Source organism: Pleurodeles waltl, chromosome 3_1 (assembly GCF_031143425.1).
Source record: "Pleurodeles waltl isolate 20211129_DDA chromosome 3_1, aPleWal1.hap1.20221129, whole genome shotgun sequence".
Classification (NCBI taxonomy): domain Eukaryota; kingdom Metazoa; phylum Chordata; class Amphibia; order Caudata; family Salamandridae; genus Pleurodeles; species Pleurodeles waltl.
The window spans coordinates 1,684,003,539-1,684,024,605 of NC_090440.1; the positions used below are offsets into that span (position 1 = coordinate 1,684,003,539).

The 21,067-nt window shown below is 41.7% G+C and overlaps 1 protein-coding gene across 1 annotated transcript in view; it reads right to left on the reverse strand.

The window, feature by feature from the left end:
• The window catches only part of CERKL (CERK like autophagy regulator), a 421,375-nt gene extending 405,727 nt beyond the window's left edge, over positions 1-15,648 (reverse strand). The window contains exon 1 of the mRNA XM_069225454.1: positions 15,274-15,648. Within this exon, the coding sequence (XP_069081555.1) occupies positions 15,274-15,562 (289 nt within the window). The 5' untranslated portion in view covers positions 15,563-15,648. The remainder of the gene's footprint in view (positions 1-15,273) is intronic.
• Between the last annotated feature and the right edge of the window lie 5,419 nt (positions 15,649-21,067).

Sequence of the window (21,067 nt, forward strand, 5' to 3'; positions counted from 1 at the left end):
GCACAATTTTATGCTGACCATGATGGGGCGTGTGTCGGACACACTAACTAGGTTCTTCATGGTCAAATATTTTACCTTCTGGTTGTAGTCTTTTAAGGAGGCACTCAGAGACTCAAAAGGTGGCAGGCAGAGGACACCTAGAGGGTCCAGGTCTAATTGCAACTGGTCAGCTGGGCAGCTGCAGGAAAACGCCTCATGTAGCTTGCTCGCTCACTGTAGCTTTAACAGGAATCAGTCTTATGACCCTAGGAGTCTACTTTTTTGTCTTGGGTACAAGAGAGCAAATGCCCTGACCAACAAGGATCTTCTAAGGTTGCAGACAGCAGGTTCAGTTCTCTTCCGATCTTCCTCAAGTCAAGGAACATTCTTAAGTGGGTGCCTGGAGGTGCCTCATTTATGCCTGGCATGAGCTAATGGGTGAGAATGGCACCTGGGGACACCAGCACCAACAAGGTAGAGGTTTCTGGGGCAAACCCCATCCACTTTGGGCATTTTCCAACTGGAAGAAATCTTAGGTCACACTAAACTTTGGCTCTGACTGCTGAAGGTGTATTGGGGGGGGGGGGGGGGGGGAAGTGTAGTATTCTAAGCCCAGTGTCCTCCCAGATCTAACACAAAAATCCAGAGTGATGCAGCACCTATACCCTCAACAACCCCAGAAACAGACATCTGGTATAACAAAGCTTAGCTCTCAGTAGCCAGACAGCCACTACAAACATAATGTTTCTGCATGCTGTTTCCCTCCTTTAAAACGCACCGCAAATGTTATATGCAAACTTATCAGACCTGTCAAACAGACTATGACACTGTAATGTTAGAGGAGGCCCACTGTGATTGGGGCCTGACGCACTGGGAAAACAACAGAATGGCCCTTTCAGATGTCAGCTAACATTTGCCTGTGACTGGGAAGGCCTCTTTGAAGTGTATCCCAAGTATCATGTGAAAAGCCACAGCAAATCAGTCAAGCAGGATGTGACATTCAAGCAGCACTTGACCCTTTATTGTCAAAGAGGATCCTCCTGGCCTCCCTTGTATATTCTGTAAGGTTCAGAGGCGTTATCTCTGCCCATTCAGGTCAGTCTATTGTTTTGGTCCTGGGAGCAGGTGCACAATTCATTCACACCTTTTTAAATGCTAATTACTAGCTGGCCGAATTGGAAGAACAAAATCCAGATTTAGCTTTCAGGGGGCTTCAGGCAGGGAAAAGGTAACTTTTTGAAAGCTACTTTTCTGCAGTATTTAGTACAAATTTGCCTTCACCATTAGGTTGTTTTCAACAGTTAAAAAGAATTGTCGAATTACTTTTCTAGCTAATCCTATTGCAGAGAGACAGGATTAGTATTTAATATAACGCTGCAGTGTTTTCCTATGGAACAGCTATACCTGTGAAAGTAGCTTTGAAGGAGTTTTCACTTTAGTGGCATGTTTAACAATAAACTTCTACATGTCCTACTTTTAATTACCATGCCACACCTTGCCTGTATAAGGCATATTTAGGTGTGAATTATAAATATTTTAAATGGAGGTTTATGCCAGTCAAATGAGGCTATTTTGACAGGTTGCATTTGTAGTTAAACCCTACACAGACAGGTCACTGATGGCAGGTCTACAGTCATGTTTACATTGTCACTGTAGTAGAAGGCACTATGAGTGCTGCAGTTCACTTGTGACGTTTAAGTTACAGGCCCTGGGTTCAATAAACTAGAGACTTTAAGGTAAATTAAATATGAAAATCATGAACATACCAATTTTGCCATGTTGAAAGGAGGAGTACAGACATTTTACCACTAGTTAGAGGGGTTAAAATGCACAGAATTCTACAGCCAGCAAAAAAAGGTTTTGCAAAACAGCAATAACTTCAGATGACCCTGCAGAAAGGGAAAATTTCCAAAGGCTGAGTTAATTAGTATTGACCACAAGTGGAAAAAAAATGGGCAACAAGGCTTTCACCTAACTAATTGCACAGCTGACGCTTCACAAAACGTACATACCATTAGACTCTTCTGGTCACAGATATGTATCATGTTTGTATTTTGATCAAAAGCCCACGATGCCCAGAGCCCACAATCAAGTTGTGATTTAGAATGTTTTTTTACTGTGTACCAGACCAGCCATACATCAGTTGATAATGAAACCTTTAAGGAATACAAATTGGGGACAAATTAAAACTATGTATTTTTTCAAATATCACACAAGTCGGAGTGCAGGGACACATCAGCATTCAAACCACTCCAAGTTCTAGAGCACCCATGAAGCCAGGTCATTCTCATGAAGTATTTTTAAAAAAGTGTTTGTGGACACGGACTTGTGAAAGGAAGTAAAATCTTTATGAAGATTTAACAGATGCCCAATGTCTTACCATCTTGAGGTCCCATCGTTTCTATAGATTACAAAGGTCTTGTTGGACCCTATTGCCCGGGAAAGGAAAGAACCCAAAAATGCAAACATGAAAAGAGCAACAAGGAGGTTTAGAATTAGGTTTTTTGGATGAGGCAAGCTGCAGTCTTGAGAAGGTTCTGGAATTTATGGGGGAACAATAAAAGTCCGACCACCCAGTGTTTACACATCTGTAGCAATAAAACCAACCTCACAATTCTAGCTCAATGGACAGGGACAGTTCAAACCGGTTAGCATATTAAGGCAGTGTGGTTTTAATCAGGTCTTCGTGCAGTCAGGTCAGAGCTTTGGCCTATTTCTGTCCTGTGTAAGAGGCCCACAACAAATATGGGGTACCTTTTTAATCACAAGAAATGTGAAAACCATGGATGGTGGGACCTGTGTCACTTACCAGAAGATCTGGAGTTGTTGTGGCACACTACCCTGGATTCCTCTGGGTCCTTAATTTTTTCAAAATGAATAGGGCTGGCAGGTTTCCCTGGATGCCGGCAGACACCTGGGCACAAATATTGCAGTCATCACCCATGGAAGCTCCCACATCTAGAACACTAGGGTGTTTATTTTGTGGCGCCTTGCTCAACGTTGTTGAAAATCCACATCAGGTACCCCCACAATCAGGAGACTAATAAGAGAATGGAAGTGGGTCAAGCCTTGGCATGGATGCCTTCCTATATGAGAAAAAGTGGGGTACAAATCCAGAAAAAAAAACAAATGTTGTGTTCAACTCATTAACCGAAGAAGCCAATCAGGGTCAGGGAGGTGTGGCACCCTGCAATAAAAACCTTCTGGCACAATTTAGTGATTTTCACTACATTCCCAGAAAAACCCACAAATATTTAGTCTTGCTGCACTCCAGACATTCAGAACATTTCGTTTGTTAGAGGTCCAGAATATATATTTGCCTCTCTGGGGAATGCAACAGCTATTGAGCAAACCTATTAAAAAATGAAGATATCGCCACATTTTTTATTATATTTCCAGGCTGCATAGAGAGACTGATGTGGAGTTTAGAGGAATACAAATGCCTTCTAAAACAAGTTATAGTTTGTATGGGTGCACAATGTGACCAAAGAGGTACATGTGTAAAAACATTCAAATGATGTATTTTTTTTATCTAAAAAAACAACAAAAAAAACAAGTAGGAGCAACAGCTCTGGCGCATGTATACTCCTAAAGTGAAATAGTTATAACAAGTTAGACCTATTGGTTTTGCCAAGGATTCTTTTTATTTGGATCTTCTAAAGTATTTTTATAACAAGTGAGGTATACGTGGGTGAACAATCTGTGTTTAATTTGTAAGAATCAGTGGCGGTCCTAAAGTTATGTCCAGAAGCCTGCAGCTGGCGCTATCAAAGTCTGAGTGCCGAGTACCAAGCCTACATAGAATATATTCCAGCTCATGCATCTTTAATCCACCACCAGACAATCCATGACCCTCTCTCTTTCACAGCTTGTTTTTCATCCCTGCTTTCCCCCATTGTCGCACTTTTCCTATCTTTTTCTTCATCCTTTTCACTTTTGCGTTTGTCTCCCTCTTGCACTGTATCAAAATTTGTTGAACAAAAATAAGTGCTCTGTCCCACCTGCAACCACCAGCTCAAATCAAGCACTGATAACAATGGTATAAATGTAGTGTTGTATGCAGTCGCAATAACAAGCACCTTCCTAAATTAGATAACATGGAAGGAAAATAGAATGAAATAAATTCTCTATCAGAAAATATAAGATATTGCTGCCAATGAGGTTATTAACAGCATAGCAATGACTGCATTTAAAGACAATGAGAAAAGTAACTAGCGTTGTGGTCTAATAAGAAGGGTTTCCTAGGATTAACAGGACATCGCAAAGCAGATTTGAGAAGGGATGAAATTTAAAGCTGAACCTTGTTAGAAAATTTATTTTAAAACAAAACGCAGAAAAAAATGTAAGATACGTTTAACATCCCTCAAAATAGACAACCTGAATGCTGAAAGTAAATTCGTTAAAATGGTTATGCTGGAAAGATAACGGTTTTTCTGCTCGAATTTCAAGGTAATACATTGGCATTTCAAAGTGTTCCCACAGCAGGATAATTCCTGGTTCTATTTTTAATGAGGATTACCGGCCAGGCCGACTCCATCCTTGGCAGATTATTTTTCTCTAAGAAAATAGCCGGTTTAACAATTAAACGTGTTTACCTTTGCCAGAATCAATATAAATCACTGGCCCACTAAGAAAACTGTCAGGCGCAGGTACTTCCTGCTGATGTCAGAGACCAGCACACTTGTTTGCCAAATTTTCATTTTTTTATGAATCAATCTGCACTTTGTAAAGCTTTGTTTCCAGGATACAGACAATTGTGCTGAGCGCACCATCTGTTGCTCCGGGTTTTCAGAGATTTACAACGCCTGTTAACTATTCTTTGCTACCTAACTGGCTACAATGGGCGGATTTTATGACAGAAAAGATACATTGTTAAAAGTACAAACAGACGGTTGCTCATAAAAATACTAAAAAAAAATGTAATAAGGAAACTGTTGCAGCATCAGACGTTTAAAGGCACTAAACAGATTTCACATCGTGTCAATATTTACAGTACCAAGCCATGAGGCGTTTGGTCATAAACTGCTAATTGTAGCTTTAGGGGGCAAATGTCTTAAAAACAAAGTGAGTAGTTGCCTATTAATAAACTTATGTGGTTCCTTATTTCAAAGGCTACACAAAACGAAGCAGGTTTATATTAGCTAATAATGAAGCACCGTAAACAGGGCTTTATGAAACACTTGCAGCTATACTGCTGCTGTTTTGTGCCAGTGTCCGCAAGACAAGCCCACATTGACCGGTGTTTAAAGACCATGTAATTAAAGTTTTTTTTTTTTAATTTTTTTAATAGATATGTATTATTCGTACAAGCAATCCAATTACGATTTTGAAGGGAAGGCACTTTACTCTCCGTTTTCAAAGCAGGAGAAAACATGGGAAACTCGATATTTACAGAAACAATATATGCAATTAGGGTGATGTGTTCATTTTTTGCACTGGAGGATAAATGTTACCCTTTTATGGAGCTCTCAAGTCCCTTCCAATTGTGACTCCCCAGTTACCGTGGTCTTAATTCCTGCCTTTTGTGTCCATCTAAGTCACTTGTTGTTTGCCCTAAGTCAAGGTTCGAGCTCTGATGAACAACATTCATCTTTCTTAATCAAGTAAGAAGGGGCGAGTTCATGAGCCAGAAGTGCAAAACAAAGTCAAAGGAAAAGTGGTCCCAGTGGCAAAAAGCAATCAGAAAAAAAGATTTTAAAAGCAGGGGGTGCCGTGAGGCCCAGGAAGGGTCTCCTCCTGCTGTGTAATGTATTACTGAGACTTTGTGCCCTAATTCCAAGTCTCCAACCCGAGTTGTTCTCCCACATAAACAGAGTGAAGGGAAAATGACATAACAATGCTAAATTGTAAATGCAATGTCGACAAGCACGTGCATAGATAGCCATACTTTCTCCTCGGGCAGAGGCACCTCAAGCAGGCAATTACCTAAATAGCATGTTTCAATTAAGAAAGGCGTCCCAAAAAGAATCACTACTCCAGAAACCTCCTTTGAAGATAGATGAGGGCCTTCTAAATGGAAATCTAAAGTTAAATCCTACAGAAAGACAAACTGCTATTCACATCTATGCCCTTGCACTCCAAATAATAGGATCATGCCTGAATGTTTATTAGGGGCAAGCCAACCATGGATTCTTACAAACATACCAATAATGTTTTACATTCAAAAACAAAAAATGGACAGTCAATTTATGTTTATTAACCGTAAAAGTCCAAGAAACTCTCTACATTGCTGGAACTATATGTAATAAGCATTGGCAGCACCAACAGGACAAGACCAGTAGGCAGTGCCTAATTTGAAATAGAATCCGTGCCAGTGTCCAAAGCTCTGGTCGAAAACCTGTAGCCACTGCTTTTAAATGTCAGCACACCAAATATAAAGGCTGTGTAGTCTTAAATCGTGCTCATGGCTCTTCCATGCACTATCAGACACTCTCTACTCTTTTATCCCAATTCTGTAAATTCCTGCTTGTCCCTTTGTGACAGTTTATCCATCTTTCTCTTCTTAATTCCCCCCCCCCTTTGTGTGTTTACCCCCCTGTTGCACGTGGTCAAATGTCTGATGAGACAAAATAAGTACTGGTCCACAAAAATGACTGGGTGGCCCCCAATGCCAGTAGGGCTGTATTGAATTGAGTGCAGCTGGAGGAAGCCACTGGGTGAATTTAAAATCATTAGAGGCTGGGGAAAAAAGGAGAGGAACCATTAGGCAAATTCACTTTGTGAGCAGCATCCCATTGGCAAAGAAGAGGGGTGGCCATGCAGGGATTAAAACATTACTTCTGGGTGCTCAGAAAGGAACCAGCAGCCTGGCAGAAGAGGAGAAAAGCTTTAGAGTACTGACTATGTGATGAGCGACTGTAGTTTTCAGACCTGCAGAGTGTGCTAACGGTGTGAACAGTAAATCAGTGGCCAGGGAGAAGGGCTGCTGGCCTTGCTGAAGTACTGAATGCAGGATGAGTGACGGTACCTTTCAGAAAAAAAATAAGAAGTGCTCAATGACTTTTCAGATGTAAGATCTTCTCCCACAAACCACAATGGAGGTGGAAGGTTACAACCAAATAAGCAACAGAAAGAAGGTGCAATTAAAGTAATCATGTTGTCTAATCCACAGTGTGATTGACAATGTCTCAAGGCAGTGGCAGAAGTGTCCTCCTCAGCAATATAATATACAGACTAATGGAGGCTGATCCATAGTCCACTATGTGTATTTTTTAAGTTCTCCAACAGAATATAAAGGGATGTGATACCGATGTACCACAGGTTACTGGGTTAATAGGGGCAAGTGAGTCAAATATGGCAACCATGGAGAAATAAAACATCAAGGAGACTATACTGCAACTCTGCCACTCCTGATTCACTGACTAGATTTTTTTGACACATGTGATATTATTTGAAGGATGGTTTTGAATATGGATTTGGTTTAAGGGGAAACCTCCAAGCACAATAAAGTAAGAAGGGCAAATGTTTTTAAAAAAAACGGAGGTAGAACAAGGTGGGATGTTGGGCAGACAGGATGTGAAGCAAAGAGAAATGACTGGGTGAGATAAAGGGGTGCCAAACCATCGTTTTGACTTGAAAACCAAGCAGTGTAATTTGACAAAAGCCCTATTAAGCCCCAATAACCAAGGTCTAGGGCCCTTCAAAGTGTTCCAGATGCTACAGAAATGTGTGGTCATGTCCGCTTTATTGACTACCAATGTAGCAATCAACAAGAACAAGGCTTCATTGTGTAAAATGCTTGTATCTGATGTATAAATAGTTTGCTTGATCTGTTGGATGTAAGTTATTTCAGATAGTTACTTTTGGTTACTGGGATTAATCTTGTACTCTCAAGGAAACTATTAAGTACATTTACTTCAGTCCCTTTGTGGTACATTAACTTAAGGAGTTAGATGTGATCTTCAGTGCAAGTTCATATAAATGGCTAGTGGGAAGAGTGGATAGGTCAAAAGAGTACATTTCCCGTTTGACTGTAAGATTGTAGTTTCAAAGGAGGAGATGATGTGATTGAAGCAGTGAGAAGTGGGAAATTTGCTGAAAAAACAATAAAAGAAAGTAAGATAAACATTCATGCAACATAGTAGGCTGAACTCAGGGAATGTTAGGCATGTAAAGGATGGAAAATGGGTAAGGCACAGGTCAGTCAATAAAAACGAGGAGTGGGAACAATCAATAGTTTTAAGTCAATGTTTTTTTCATGCAGGGATGTAAACTATGGTAGGAGGCGGATTTTGGGATAGCATGTAATCTGAGGATGTAAAACTGTAGAAGGAGGATAGATGGTTGTCACATGTGAGCAGGTGCTATATGTTGTAACATCTTTGGTATTCCATTTGGTTGCTGGTGATGCTGTTGAGACTTTGTCCTTTGATAGGTAACATTAATAGCATAGATTATCCCTATTCTTTTAGACTTTGTACTCAGCTCTTTCTAATGTGAGGTACTAAGCCTTGTGATGAACCTGGATAGCTAGTCTTTGGAGGGTTTAACCATCTATATGATTAAAAGTGATTATTCCACTCTTTACTGGTTCTCACCAGATCCTAGTAGGCAGATCTTTGAAAGTACATTGTGCCAATTCGGTTCTCCCTTGATCTTAGAGGATACTGCAGGGGCATCTGTCTACAGACAGAGAAGTCAGAATTTGAGTTGGCCTTTGCCTTTATGAACAAGAGCATTCTGATTCTCTGATGGATTACATTGAAAGTGTCTAACCAAGTAATTCTCTGTGTCTCTTCATGTCATTCATGGAGAGTGCAGAATCAAAAACAATACTGTGACTTCATACCTCTTTAGAGGTTATTTTTAGCAGAGGCCCCAGGTCATCCGGCCAGAAAGATAGATTCATTGATAGAGCACTGCATGATGATGAGGAGTGCCTTTTAAGCATTGAGAGGACAGTGAGTGTGTGTCCTGTTCCTGCACTCAGGCGCTCAGAAGATTGTCCATGGAAACTCAGGGGGGGAGGGATTCACAGATGGTTAACTTATGAATGAATAGGGCCATGAAGGTGAATCATACTGAAGAGGCATGAGAAGGATGCCCTCCTCCTGAACTTCGGATGGTGTGGCTAATGTTCCCTGCAGCTTTGCTCAGGGGAACATAAGGAACTTCTGTTATATGTGTAATCAGGGGTGGGAGCATGATAAGTGTGATCTGATCAAATGTCTAGTTTGGGCATGACAATAGAGCTAGACTAGTAACCCTGCAGCAGCTCTGGCAAAAAATGTCCAAACCAGCTCCACTCCTGACCATTTTTTTCTCCAATCATAATCACACACACTCTCTCTCTCTACATTCTCTCTCTCCTTATTTCCAGATGTGGCCTTCCAAACGGCAGTCCAAAGACTCTAGGCCTCTGTGAAATGTCAGATTGATGTTTTCTGGATTTCTCTCAACAACATGGACCGAGATAGGGTGTTAAAGACCACCTGGCACCTAAACCTAAGTCAATGTACAAACCTGAGACAGAGTACCTGATGGACTGCAGCTTCCCGCAACCTACTGACAATTACATGAGTAAGGTATGTATTAGATAACAATCAATCCTGTGAGACTAAACTCTCTTTCATCATAGACACACTCAAGAACTCTAGGAATATATTTTCAAGTTTTATTAAAATCAAAATCCTATCCTAGTGCACACAATATGAATAGTAGTTATTATAAAAAAATAAACAAGATAGTGGAAACAATATTTGTCATTAGGCAGAACAAAAAATACTGTGTGTTGGAAGGTGGGTCATTAGTTGTGTGGCCTGCACAAGTGATGGGTCCGCACCCAACCACCACCGGGAACCAAACACCCCATTGTAGTGCTTGACTCTCATAGGGTAGCGTTGCAGAGCAGTCCAAGGCTTACTCAAGGGGGGTGGTGTGGGCTAGTAATCTCCATTCACGAGCACGCAAGCATGACACTCAATGAATGATTGTCCAGTCTGTGCTTTTTCTTTTGATAAAGTAAAAGTATATTACAAGCACACACACATACTACTCAATACTATGCACCAAGTTAAAAATATACACAAACTGAAGGAATTACTCTTGGATGACATTGTGTAATTTCTCATGTCTCCCCGGAAGGGAAATATAATCCAACAACCCACCTGGCAAAACCATCCCCAGTATCCCAATGCAACATTTGATTGTAATGTAAAATGAGCATACATAAATCTGCCAATGAAGTACTTCTACTTTGCAAAGAGAGTTCTGGTTAGGATTACTTCCAAATTATTCTTTATTAACATTCAGATTACTGTTGACTAACATTGCATTATACCATCCTACACCACTAGAGGGCGCAGTCCCACAAGCCAGACCAAAAGTCCAAATAAGCTTATGCTTCCCCCAGAGTTGGAACCCTTGGGGGGTTACCATTCTTTTGTCCCACCCTACCCAGGGTGGAGACACAAACTGCATTGGGGTAGAAAGCTGCGCTGCTCCTGCAGCTCCCCCTGTACAGGGGCACTCATTTGGTGGTGGCCCCATCTTGCTGGGGCACCACAAGCTGTCCAGGGGCCCTAACCCAATGCGGGTGCCCAGCAAAGCATGCTGGGGCTGGTTGCATATCCAATGAGCAGCTCTTCCGCCGAGTCGGGGAGACCTGCAGTGCTGCCGGAACTGGTGTTCTGCTTTGGGGGTGCCTGGTCCCACCCGGACACTCCTACACCAGGTAAGTGCTTCATTGTTGGGGGGCGGCGCAGGGAGCCTACCCTTGACCTCCCCGCTAGCTCCCTGCAAGGCCAGCACCTCTGTGTGCTGCAGGGGGAGACGGCCTTTCCTATGGAGTCTGTCCGCTCCTGCGGGCAGACGCGTTCACGGGCTGCGGCTGGACTGACCACCTGGGGGAGTGCAACAGTACTCCCCCCTCCTCCTCTGCAGCTTTGGGGCCCCGGGATGGAGTCTGGGGCCCCTCCTCATCTTCTCAGGGAGCGCAACGGCATTCCCGACGTCCTCCTCCTTACAGTAAGCACACTGACATTGGCATTTAATGGAGTGTCCCTACAGTGAAAAGACAGTAAGCACGCTGATTATCCGTCACACGTGTACACTCCCCTCATGAGGCCTACTCCAGGTCACCACCCGCTCCGCATAGTCCCTCCTGCGCCAGGCTTACCTAAGCGCAGTTCTTGGGCTGCGCACGCCAGGAATCCTCCCCCTTGCAGCCCTCACATGGGGGCACATGCGTGTGTACACGATCACGTGTAGCCCGCCTGGGGTGTCCTACTCTTGCTGAGCCACAGCAAACTTTCCTTAGCACGGCGGCACCAGCAGTAAACACGCGCAGTCCATTTTACCATTAGTTTACTGTGCATGAGTCCTCTCCTAGAAGGCTCCCTCACAGTAAAAGGTAAAAAAACAGGTGGTCAAAAAGTGAAAAATCAGGGCGGACCTGATGGTCTGAACCGTCCTTTCACACTGTAACATTATGATGGTACTATAGGGTTTCTCTACATTGATATCGCTAACCCTCTCTTCCCTCAGCTAACGAAGATGACCTTAGCAACAAATGCGTCCCATTGAGATTCATAGGTGCCTGCGCCACATACTTCATCCGAACAACAAAAGCAGTGTTCAATAAGGAGACAGCTGCTGTTCTGGTCTCTGCACCTCAGCAACCATGTTGCCCTCCACCAGGCAGATAAGCATGTTGGAGATTTCAGCAAGGCAAGGTGTTCACAGTTATGGCACAGCCCTCATTCTGGAGTACCACGATCAAAGTTCCTCTCTATCTAATAATGCTTTGTACCAATTTATATACTCTGTCTGAACATTGTTGACTATTTGTAAAATAAACAAATCACTGAAAAAGCCCTTCTAATGCTTCACCCACTTATATTCTGTAAATCACTGTTTACCTTTTAAGGAAATAACAGAAAATAAATCAAGACATCACACTCCGTGAAACCTTGTTGGTTGCGTAGGAATAATGATTAAGAAATCAAAATATGGAGCCATGCTAAAATAAACCCTAAACAATATATATTTGAGCATACTAAACTATCACTTTGTAATAAGTTCAACATTTCAACGACATCAGTAATTGTGCATTAACATTTTAAAATGTACACCTAAATAAATGATCACATATAATTCAAAAGGGGGACATCTAAAATAAAAAAGATATGAAGGTTATATGTAAAATATATGAAGGTTATATGTAGTACAGCCCTTCTTGAGAAAACTTTCTTGCTGCTGCACTCAGCAGTGTGGGTAATCTGAACCTTACATCAGAATTGTGTTAAATAAATGAGAGCTTTTGTAACTCACTGAGGGAATGTGGGTTTGTTTCATGAGAAGCACCAATAATACAAGTGCAATAAGAACTTTGAAGCAAAATCATCCTGTTGCTTACAGAACAAATGTAATCTATACCTACAGAAATTGAAACCACCATACAACTATGAATGTAAAAGGGTCTTCATCAACCCTGAAGACAACCCTACTCTATCTAGAGATATTCGTAACACTCCCATACAAACACACACATTCTTAACCCCTCACCTAATCCTAAATTAACATACATAAGGAGATTCATCTCAAATCCTCACCCATCCCAGAGCAGACTGCATCAAGCTGTGCAATACAGCACATAAGGAAGTCATTCCAGAACGTGCTAAAACATATACTTGGTGGCAGCAGCAGCCAAGATGTTGCGGTTGTGTGTGACAGAGAATGTGGGTGGGAGTTCTGTTTGGAGGCACATTTGCTGGGTTGGGCACTGTGCAGCTACTCATAACTCCTAGAGTAGCAGTTTGCCAGACGACCCAATGCATTTTATGAATCTGTGGGATACTGCTGACAATTGTGATTTTAAACTGTATTGTTCATTCTTTAACATGATTGGGCGAGATATCTGGGCCTTTGTACATTCACACCAAATGTAATAACCTTATTGTATTTCAGTCTATAAAATGAAGCTTACACAGAGGGTGTTGGAATTGTGAACGCTGAATATTTACTAATAAATATTCATGTATTCTGAATGTTGAATCTATATAGAAAATGAATTAATATAGAAAATACTGCATGTCTTGGAAAATACCGCCAGCAATCACATAGTGTCCTTATTAATATGAAATGACTTGCTCATTTCTAGATTAATGTAGTAGTATGTTATATTAATGATTATTTATTTTCTTTATTAATTGTAGACCTTAAGTTAGCAAGGTCTTGGGCCTAGTTGCACAGTCTCATGTTAAGTTGCACTGCTTAAATAATTAATATAAAATGGCTATTTAGAGAAATGAATACTTGTACTGTTCCACTATGTTGCCCAAAACACTAGTAAATGTCTTTCTTTCCCATGAGAACTGCTTGCTAGAATATGCTGTATTAGCTATAGTTACAATGTAAAGTTTAGTGTGTGTGTAAAAGCAATGTTCCCAGGAGCTACCAATGAATGCACTGTCTAAAGGACAGAGAGATACAAAATTGTTACTTGATAAGTCCCATGATGGGAACAGAAGAGGAGCCAATCATCCACATGTGAAAGGCAGTTTAGTTATATCTTAGTTTTGAAATTCTACTTTCATTGGACTAAATGTAAACGTACGATTCTTTGACCAATAGCAACGTGGAAAGTGTTCTGGATGATTTTAACTTAGCCCGACTGCACTGAGAAGAGAGAGGCTTCTTCCCACTTTGATATCCTCCTGAGAGGAGCTTGTTTATTCTGTCTGAGGAGCTGAACAGCTCCTGAGGACTTTAATTTTTATCTTTAATTTTATTGCTTAGACTTTTGATGCTGAATGTTCATCTTTAGACTATGCTTTACAAATCTTTTGGACAGCTGAGAGCCCCCTGTTCTGAACCATTTCCTTTCATGGTCCAATGCTGACCGAAGAGATGTCCAATTTCCTGACCCATACCGAGGAGAGGTAGTAACCAAATGTTATTGTTTGATGCAATTTGTCTTTTGTTCCTAGGTACCAAACACTAATTTTGATAGAGCCATAGCTAGATGTTTTCCAAATCTGTGTTGACTAAATTGTTTTGCATGAAGCCCAAACATGCTATTCTAATCAGAAGGTTAGCGATGAGATCCACAGAGAATGTTTGCTAATAATTAACAACAGTTGATGTTGTTTCGTTTGCTAAATCTAAATGTATGCTATTTCTATTGCGCAGTTATTCTTGCTATTGAGTTGTACTTTAATCCTAGAAAGCGTAACCATCCATGCTTTGATTGAATTGAGATTCTTCAGGAGATTTGGTCAACCGGTGTTGTTTCCCTACCTGTATCACTTGATATTGAGATTAAGTTACATGATATAAGTGTTTTTAATATAGGGAAATAAACATTTTAACGTTTACATAAAGGTGTGGTTATTCATGGCCAAAGGGGTCATGGTGCGTGGAAATTACTGACTCCCAAGATTATTGATATTTGTTATAGATTTGTATTGAAGTCGAGTCCTATGGTGGGACTTTTACTCTAAGCGCAGTCAAAAGGTCCATCGAACCTCTAACACGTCAGCTTATGAATTAAAGTTAAGAGACCAGCTGAGGTCAGACGCGCTAACAGGATCACTCTACCCTGAAACTCAGTTTGATCTCGGATTTATGCCATAATTACATGAGCTGAAGTATACTCTGCTCTGTTATTGCATTAACTGCATTTTATTCTGAGCTTCAAGCTCCTATATAACAAATGGCTAACTGTCATGTATTTGCTTTTTGTAATGCCTTCTAATTCTCAATAAGCCTTCATGTGTTTCATTATAATATTAGTCAGTCTTTGCTATGAAGCTTAATGTGCTTTACGTTTGATTCTGATGTTATTTCATATTTGATTTACATGGTGGCCAAGTCTAGTTTTGAAGAAACAAAATCCTTAGGTGACTAACACCACTCCTGATTCGTCAGTAGTGCTTTGCATTGAATACCAGGTAAAAGGCGCTACATCATCCTCAGTATCAAATTGTCTGTCATCAACATGCAAATTAGTTCTCACTCCTAAGAATTTAGAAAACTTGAGTTATGCCCTACACTGTTGCAATACTGAGGTGAGCAAAACCGTATCCTGCTGAACTCAGGGCAGAGTGCAAATGAGGAATGTGTCCGTCTTCTGTATCAGGAAGTGCGGGGTATAGAGGCACAGCTTGAGGCACTGCCATTTGGGATGGGCGATGAGGGGGTGTGTGCTTGGTGGGTGTGACGCTGGCAGTGAGTTCCGCAGCAGAGCACATCCACGTCTGTTTCATAATAACATTACGTAGCTCTTTTATACCCCGCGGAGCATGTCGTAACGGACGAAATTGTCCACACTCACACCAAGCTTCAGTTACGTACCTAGGGGTCTCTCAGGCAATATGGGCCTCCAGACCAACCTGCTCTCCGTCAGTTGTACGTCACAACTCTGCTTCCCGACAGCAAATATCCCACGAAGTAGGACCCGCTGACTCCCGCCACTGTCCTCCCTGGCAACTGCAGCTTGGGGTGAGCAGCGGGGCACTGGCGAAGAAGCAGTCTGTCCACAACTCATTTCCCTTTCCCACTTCTCAGTACCTTCTTCTGGACTTCGCCCCCAGGCCTGGACCTTCCCCCTGCGTGAAGGGGTATACAAAGTCCTGTCTGACATGTTTTCGAGGTACGAAAAAGTTTTTGCAAAGGTGCATCTAGATTTGCGCGATCTCGGTTGCTAGAGTAACGGGTGCACTCTCTTCTCAAGGATACAATCCCATGAGTAGGCGTGGCTTCGCTCCGGCGGCCGCCATGTTGATGCTTCGCAGTGATATGGGAGGAGACATGTTACTACAGAGGCATGCCTGTTTCATTATGAGAGTCTCACGAGTTTTATGCGAGCTTTTGTCTTTTACCTTTCTTACACACCAGTGTGACCACAAATAATGTGCTTGTGTCGATTCCGAGTACATCAGATGCATATATGCCAACAGAACCAATTCAACTCCCGGGTTTTGAAGCTAAAAATTGCTTTAATTTGTCTGTCTCTCGCCTAAAATTGCGGGCACAAGTCCTTAAAATAACAATAATTTACAATGCAATGCGTCTCGCATTTGCTCGACTTATTAGCGTTATAAAGTCCTAACCAGACTTTATTTGCCATATAAAATGAAAATGAAAAGTTTTACAGTTTTAGGTAAGCGACTCGATTTAAAGCGCCACGCCATGAGTGTGAAGAAGCACACAAAATGAAACAGAAGTTCGTTGAAAGTCAAATGTATTGGCAAATGAGCAGCGAGTTCGCGCTGTGTAGGAAATAAAAATAACAAGCATTTTCAATGCAACAGGTCTCACATTTGCTCTACAGCTATTAGCGTTGTAAACTCCCAACCGGACTTTTCTTGTCACACAAATTAAAATTAAAAAAAGCACCACGATCGGGCTTTGTAAAATGCAGCGCGATTGCGCGGCGTGGAAAATAAACAGATAAAGTAGTCCGGAAACCATGCTGAAAACATCAAGCCTCATATGTTTTTAGTAGTTTACCGGTGCTGTGTAGGTGGGCTAAACACTTGAAAAAGCATGAAGTATGCATGCCTTTCACAAATGAAAGCAAGCGGATTTTAAAAGGCAAGCCCACAAACCAATGAAAGTGACTGATGTGACATGGGCGTGTTTGGAAGCCCAAAGAGAGATTACAGCATGGGATGGAGCGCTTTGTGCTCGCCCATAAAAAGTAGTTCAGAAACCATGTTAAAAACATGGAGCCTCATATGTTTTCAGTAGTTGGCCAGTGCGCTCGAGGAGGGCTAAAAACTGGAAAAGGCATGGCGTATGCATGCCTTTCACAAATAAAATAATGCGTGCAGTGGGCGTGGTTAAAAGCCCACAGAGAGGGAATTTTGAAAAAATAATTGAGAATGTATTTCTCTGACTTCTATTGAAGGAGATGCAGTTGCAGGGAGGAAACAGCCAAAATAAAGCAATTTTTTACTTAAAAAATTAGGAGTCTCCCACCTGAATCAGGTCTATTAGCATGTTTGCAGCAGGTGACACCAAAGGGCATTATCGTACGGGGCATCACAGGAATTGGCATCACAACCCATGAGCTCACAGGAAGTGACATCACAAGAAATGACATCAGATCATAAGACCTCACAAATACGTTTAGCAGGTCTGTACATTTTAGAGCATTACAATATTTAACAAATGTGATTTTGTATTGGAGTTGTACCAAATAAAGTGATGGCAATCCAACACAAAATCTGAGCATCAACTTATACATTTTTTTTTTTTAAACTCTGCCACAAAGAAATTGGCAACAAGGAGAAACACAGCAGTAAATCTATTCTGCTTAATTAGTTGCAACGTCTGGATTTTAAAAGATCTATGGGGTTAAGGCACCTGCTGCACAGATCTTAGTATGCCCAGTAAACGTCAGGGAATGATAATAATGGTAAGTGTTAGACCTGATACCCTTAGGTTTTTCCCCAAACATTTTGCTTATCTTGCCTCACTTTTTGCAGATCTGTTTTTGTTGGTCTTAGGACTCTGGGCAATTTACCGCTCCTAACCAGTGCTAAAGTGTATGTTCTCAGTCCCCTAAATTATGGTAACATTGGTGAATCCACAAATGGCTTATTTAATTTACTTATAAGTCCTCAGTAAAGTGCACTGTATGTGCCCAAGGTCTGTAAATTAAATACTACTAGTGGGCCTGCAGCACTTCTGGTGCCACCCAATTAAGTAGCCCTTTGACCATGTTTTAGGCATGCCCCTGCAGAGCCTGTATGTGAGGTTTAACTGCCATTTTGACATGGCATTTAAAACCCCTTGCCCAGTCTTAATTTTCACTTTTATTACACACAAGACACACCTAAGGTCGGTCCTAGGTAGCCCATAAGGCAGTGTGTGCTGTAAGTTAAAAGCAGGGAATATACTTTTTAGTTTTACATGTCCTGGTATTGAAAAAATCCCAAATGCGTTTTTCACTACTGTGAAGCCTACTGATCTCACAGGAAAGCATTGGTGATTCCTTTATACATTTATTAGGTGTAATTCCTGATTGAGAAGGAGTAGGACAGTCATGTTTGGTACCTATGGACTTGTATTGATAAATCCTCTTTAATGATAAAGTTGGATTTATGATTACAACTTGAAAAATGCCACTTTTAGAAAGTTGGAATATTTCTAACTCTAAGCCCTGTGTGCCCTTCGCCTGCCTCCAATACATGTCTGGGTTGGGTGACAGCTGGGCTTTGTTCATTCCCTCTAGACAGCCACACACAAAGGGAGCTGAGGTGTGCCATTTGCACTGTGAAAGCCCATCATCAGCTGATGGGCCTTTCTAAGCTAGATGGGAGGGAGGAGTTGACAATTGCATCTGGAAAGGGCTTTGCCTGTCCTCACACAAAGAGCTGCCTACTCCCTGTAGTGTGTCTGGAGTCAGGGCAGGAAAAGGAGGACCTGTGTGCACTTCAAAGCCCCTCTTTGAAGTAATCCCCACTTCAAAGGCACCACTGGATATAAGAACTGGACTTCTGACTCTAACAAACCAGCACACTTCTGGACCTGAGGATACTCTTCCAGGAAGAAGGCCCGCTGTGCCGCTGAAAGGACTCCCACTCTGCAGGAACTCTGCCAGGCTTTGCGGGACGTCTGCTTTGCTGTGCCTACCCTACTGCCTGCTGCCCTCCTTTCCTGTGAGTGAGACAGAAAGGATCTGCATCTTTTCATCCCCAGACCCTAGTGACTCCAAGGGCTTGCTTGCTTGCCTCCTGTTCTGCAGTCTCAGGGACATCAAAGAATGCCTGCATCTCTCTTACAGCACCTGGACTCTGTAACCTGTGAGTCCTGCCCTACTAAGTGGTGTCAACACAGTCCCGGGCCCTTGGAAGAGGGTTTTTCCTGTGTTGCCATCCTCACCATCACCACATCACACCTGTTGCACTGATCAGAACCACCTCATCTCACCTCGATGGTGACAAATTGCCACTGAGTATGAGAACTTTGCATCGCTGCCCACGTGGGTCTGGATTGACACATCATGTTGCGTCTAGTCACAGTTTTGAATCAAAGTAGCATACAGGGTTAATATGTATCCTGGAAATCACATCATGTGACACCTAGATGATAGGTTTTCATTTTATGTAGATGGGTAAGTGAGTTACTGCTTTTAATACAGAGATCCTTTTGCTTCTTGCAGTTCCTGAATTGTGATCCTTTTAATATAGCACAGTGAGGTATGAAGGACATGTGACTCCTACACATGATAACCCTCACTGTCTTATGTAACGCAACCTATACATTAATTTGCATGCATATGATTTATTGTATGAGTGTACATGTGATGGAAAGAGCTCTGACATCCTGGATTGGTATAAGTGGTGCTATAAAAGAAATAAAACAAAATAGTGATATGTAAATTGTAATTTGTGTAAATACTGGGACAGTCCAACATGTCTGACATTTTTACAGTGCATACATATGTCTTATATACAGGGATTAAACAAATTAAAAAGCATGCCTCTCCTAAGTACCTGAAAAGTAATAACAAGCTGTGAGCCTTTATTTTCTCTCAATTCCATTTGCAGGCAGGTAAAAGGTTCCAGATAGCTCCCAGCCAGGATAATCAAATGTAGACCCATGTTTTGGTCAGCTGGAGTTTAAAATAACAAAGCCACCTCGTCTACACATTGCTGCTCGGAATGAAAGCAGACAACGTGCAGGCACTGCTCAATGTGTGCAGTGTCTGAAAATTACACTGTGAAGAATTCAGCATATTTTTGTGGGGCCCAAGTTGTCATCAGAGGAAACAGCATTCACCCTGTGAAAAGAGTAGGTAGATGCCCTCTACCTGCATGTACCCTTGACTTGTGCCCTAAAAAGAAGTCTATGAGGGAAACACATTCTCATATTTTTTTTTTTTACATTTTCCACTTCTAAAATGTTGGCATGCATGCAGATATCAAATTAAGGTAAAAGTTTTAACCAATTTTAAGACATCAACCAAACTGAAACAGCTGAAATCCAATTCAGATGTTATATCTGCCAATATTAAGACACTCATAAAAGAGAGATTTAGTGCAAACGCTTGAAAATTGAATTTGTGTTGGAAAGGTGGAAGAGGTTTTATGCTAGAAAAAACAAAATGACACTATTGCTTTATTGTAAAAACTGTGAGTCAGCTGCCTAATTTCTGAGAATTGTCATGAATGCTCAAAGAGGCTCACAGTCCACAAAATAGTAATATTGCATGTTGCTTCTGAAAAAAGCAAATAGCAATGTATAAAATGCTCAAGTCACAAGTGACTCTTGTTTGCAGAGTCTGTGTCTTTCCATTTATGTCTGAATCAGAGATGACTATTATATTGAGCGAGACGATGTAAGCATGCCAAAGACTAATGTAGTGTGTTGAGTGATTGCTTTATTGAGAACAGGTCGTAATGCATAACAATTTGAAGCATATTGCCTCAATGTGGGTTTAGAGGGGAAACTTTAGGACGTTTCCCTTCCAGGCTTTCGAGGTGAGTGGTGAGGGAGCATGAAAGAGAGGCTTGGTAGAAGGAGAAGAGAGACAGGACTTTGGGGCATGTAGGGACAAGTTAAGGCCACAGGGGCCTCCTTTCTATATGTGTTGAGGATTAGCCAGAACCTAGTGGTAGGTGCTGGAATGTGAGGCCTGGGGGAAGTTAGAGGCAAAGCAGTTGGTGTTTAGTAGTGGAAGGTCGAGTATTATGTCTGAGCAGGTGTAGGTAGTTACTAACGGGCTCCTGGCACTATGGGATGCAGGGAGGGAGGACTTAATAGTCCCAGACATTTTGGAATATGCCTGGGTTCCATTCCGGGTCCGACTTCTCAGTAGATCTGCACCTCAACCCATCTGAGTGTGCCAGAGTGGAACGCATAGTCAAGTGAAGACCAGCAAGGCATCATGGGAGGGGGCAGGGCTAATGCAAACAAGGCTGTGCTGGGAAGGCTTGTATCAGGAAAGGAACATGCTAGAAAGAGCACATGCTCCACAAGAGTGCTGTGAATGGAAATCAGAGACACATTTGAGGAGGAATCAAAGTAGGGGAGTGACCAGAGTGGGGAAGCAGACAATGCAGCTCTTACAGAAATATATATATATATATATATATATATATATATATATATATATATATATATATATATATATATA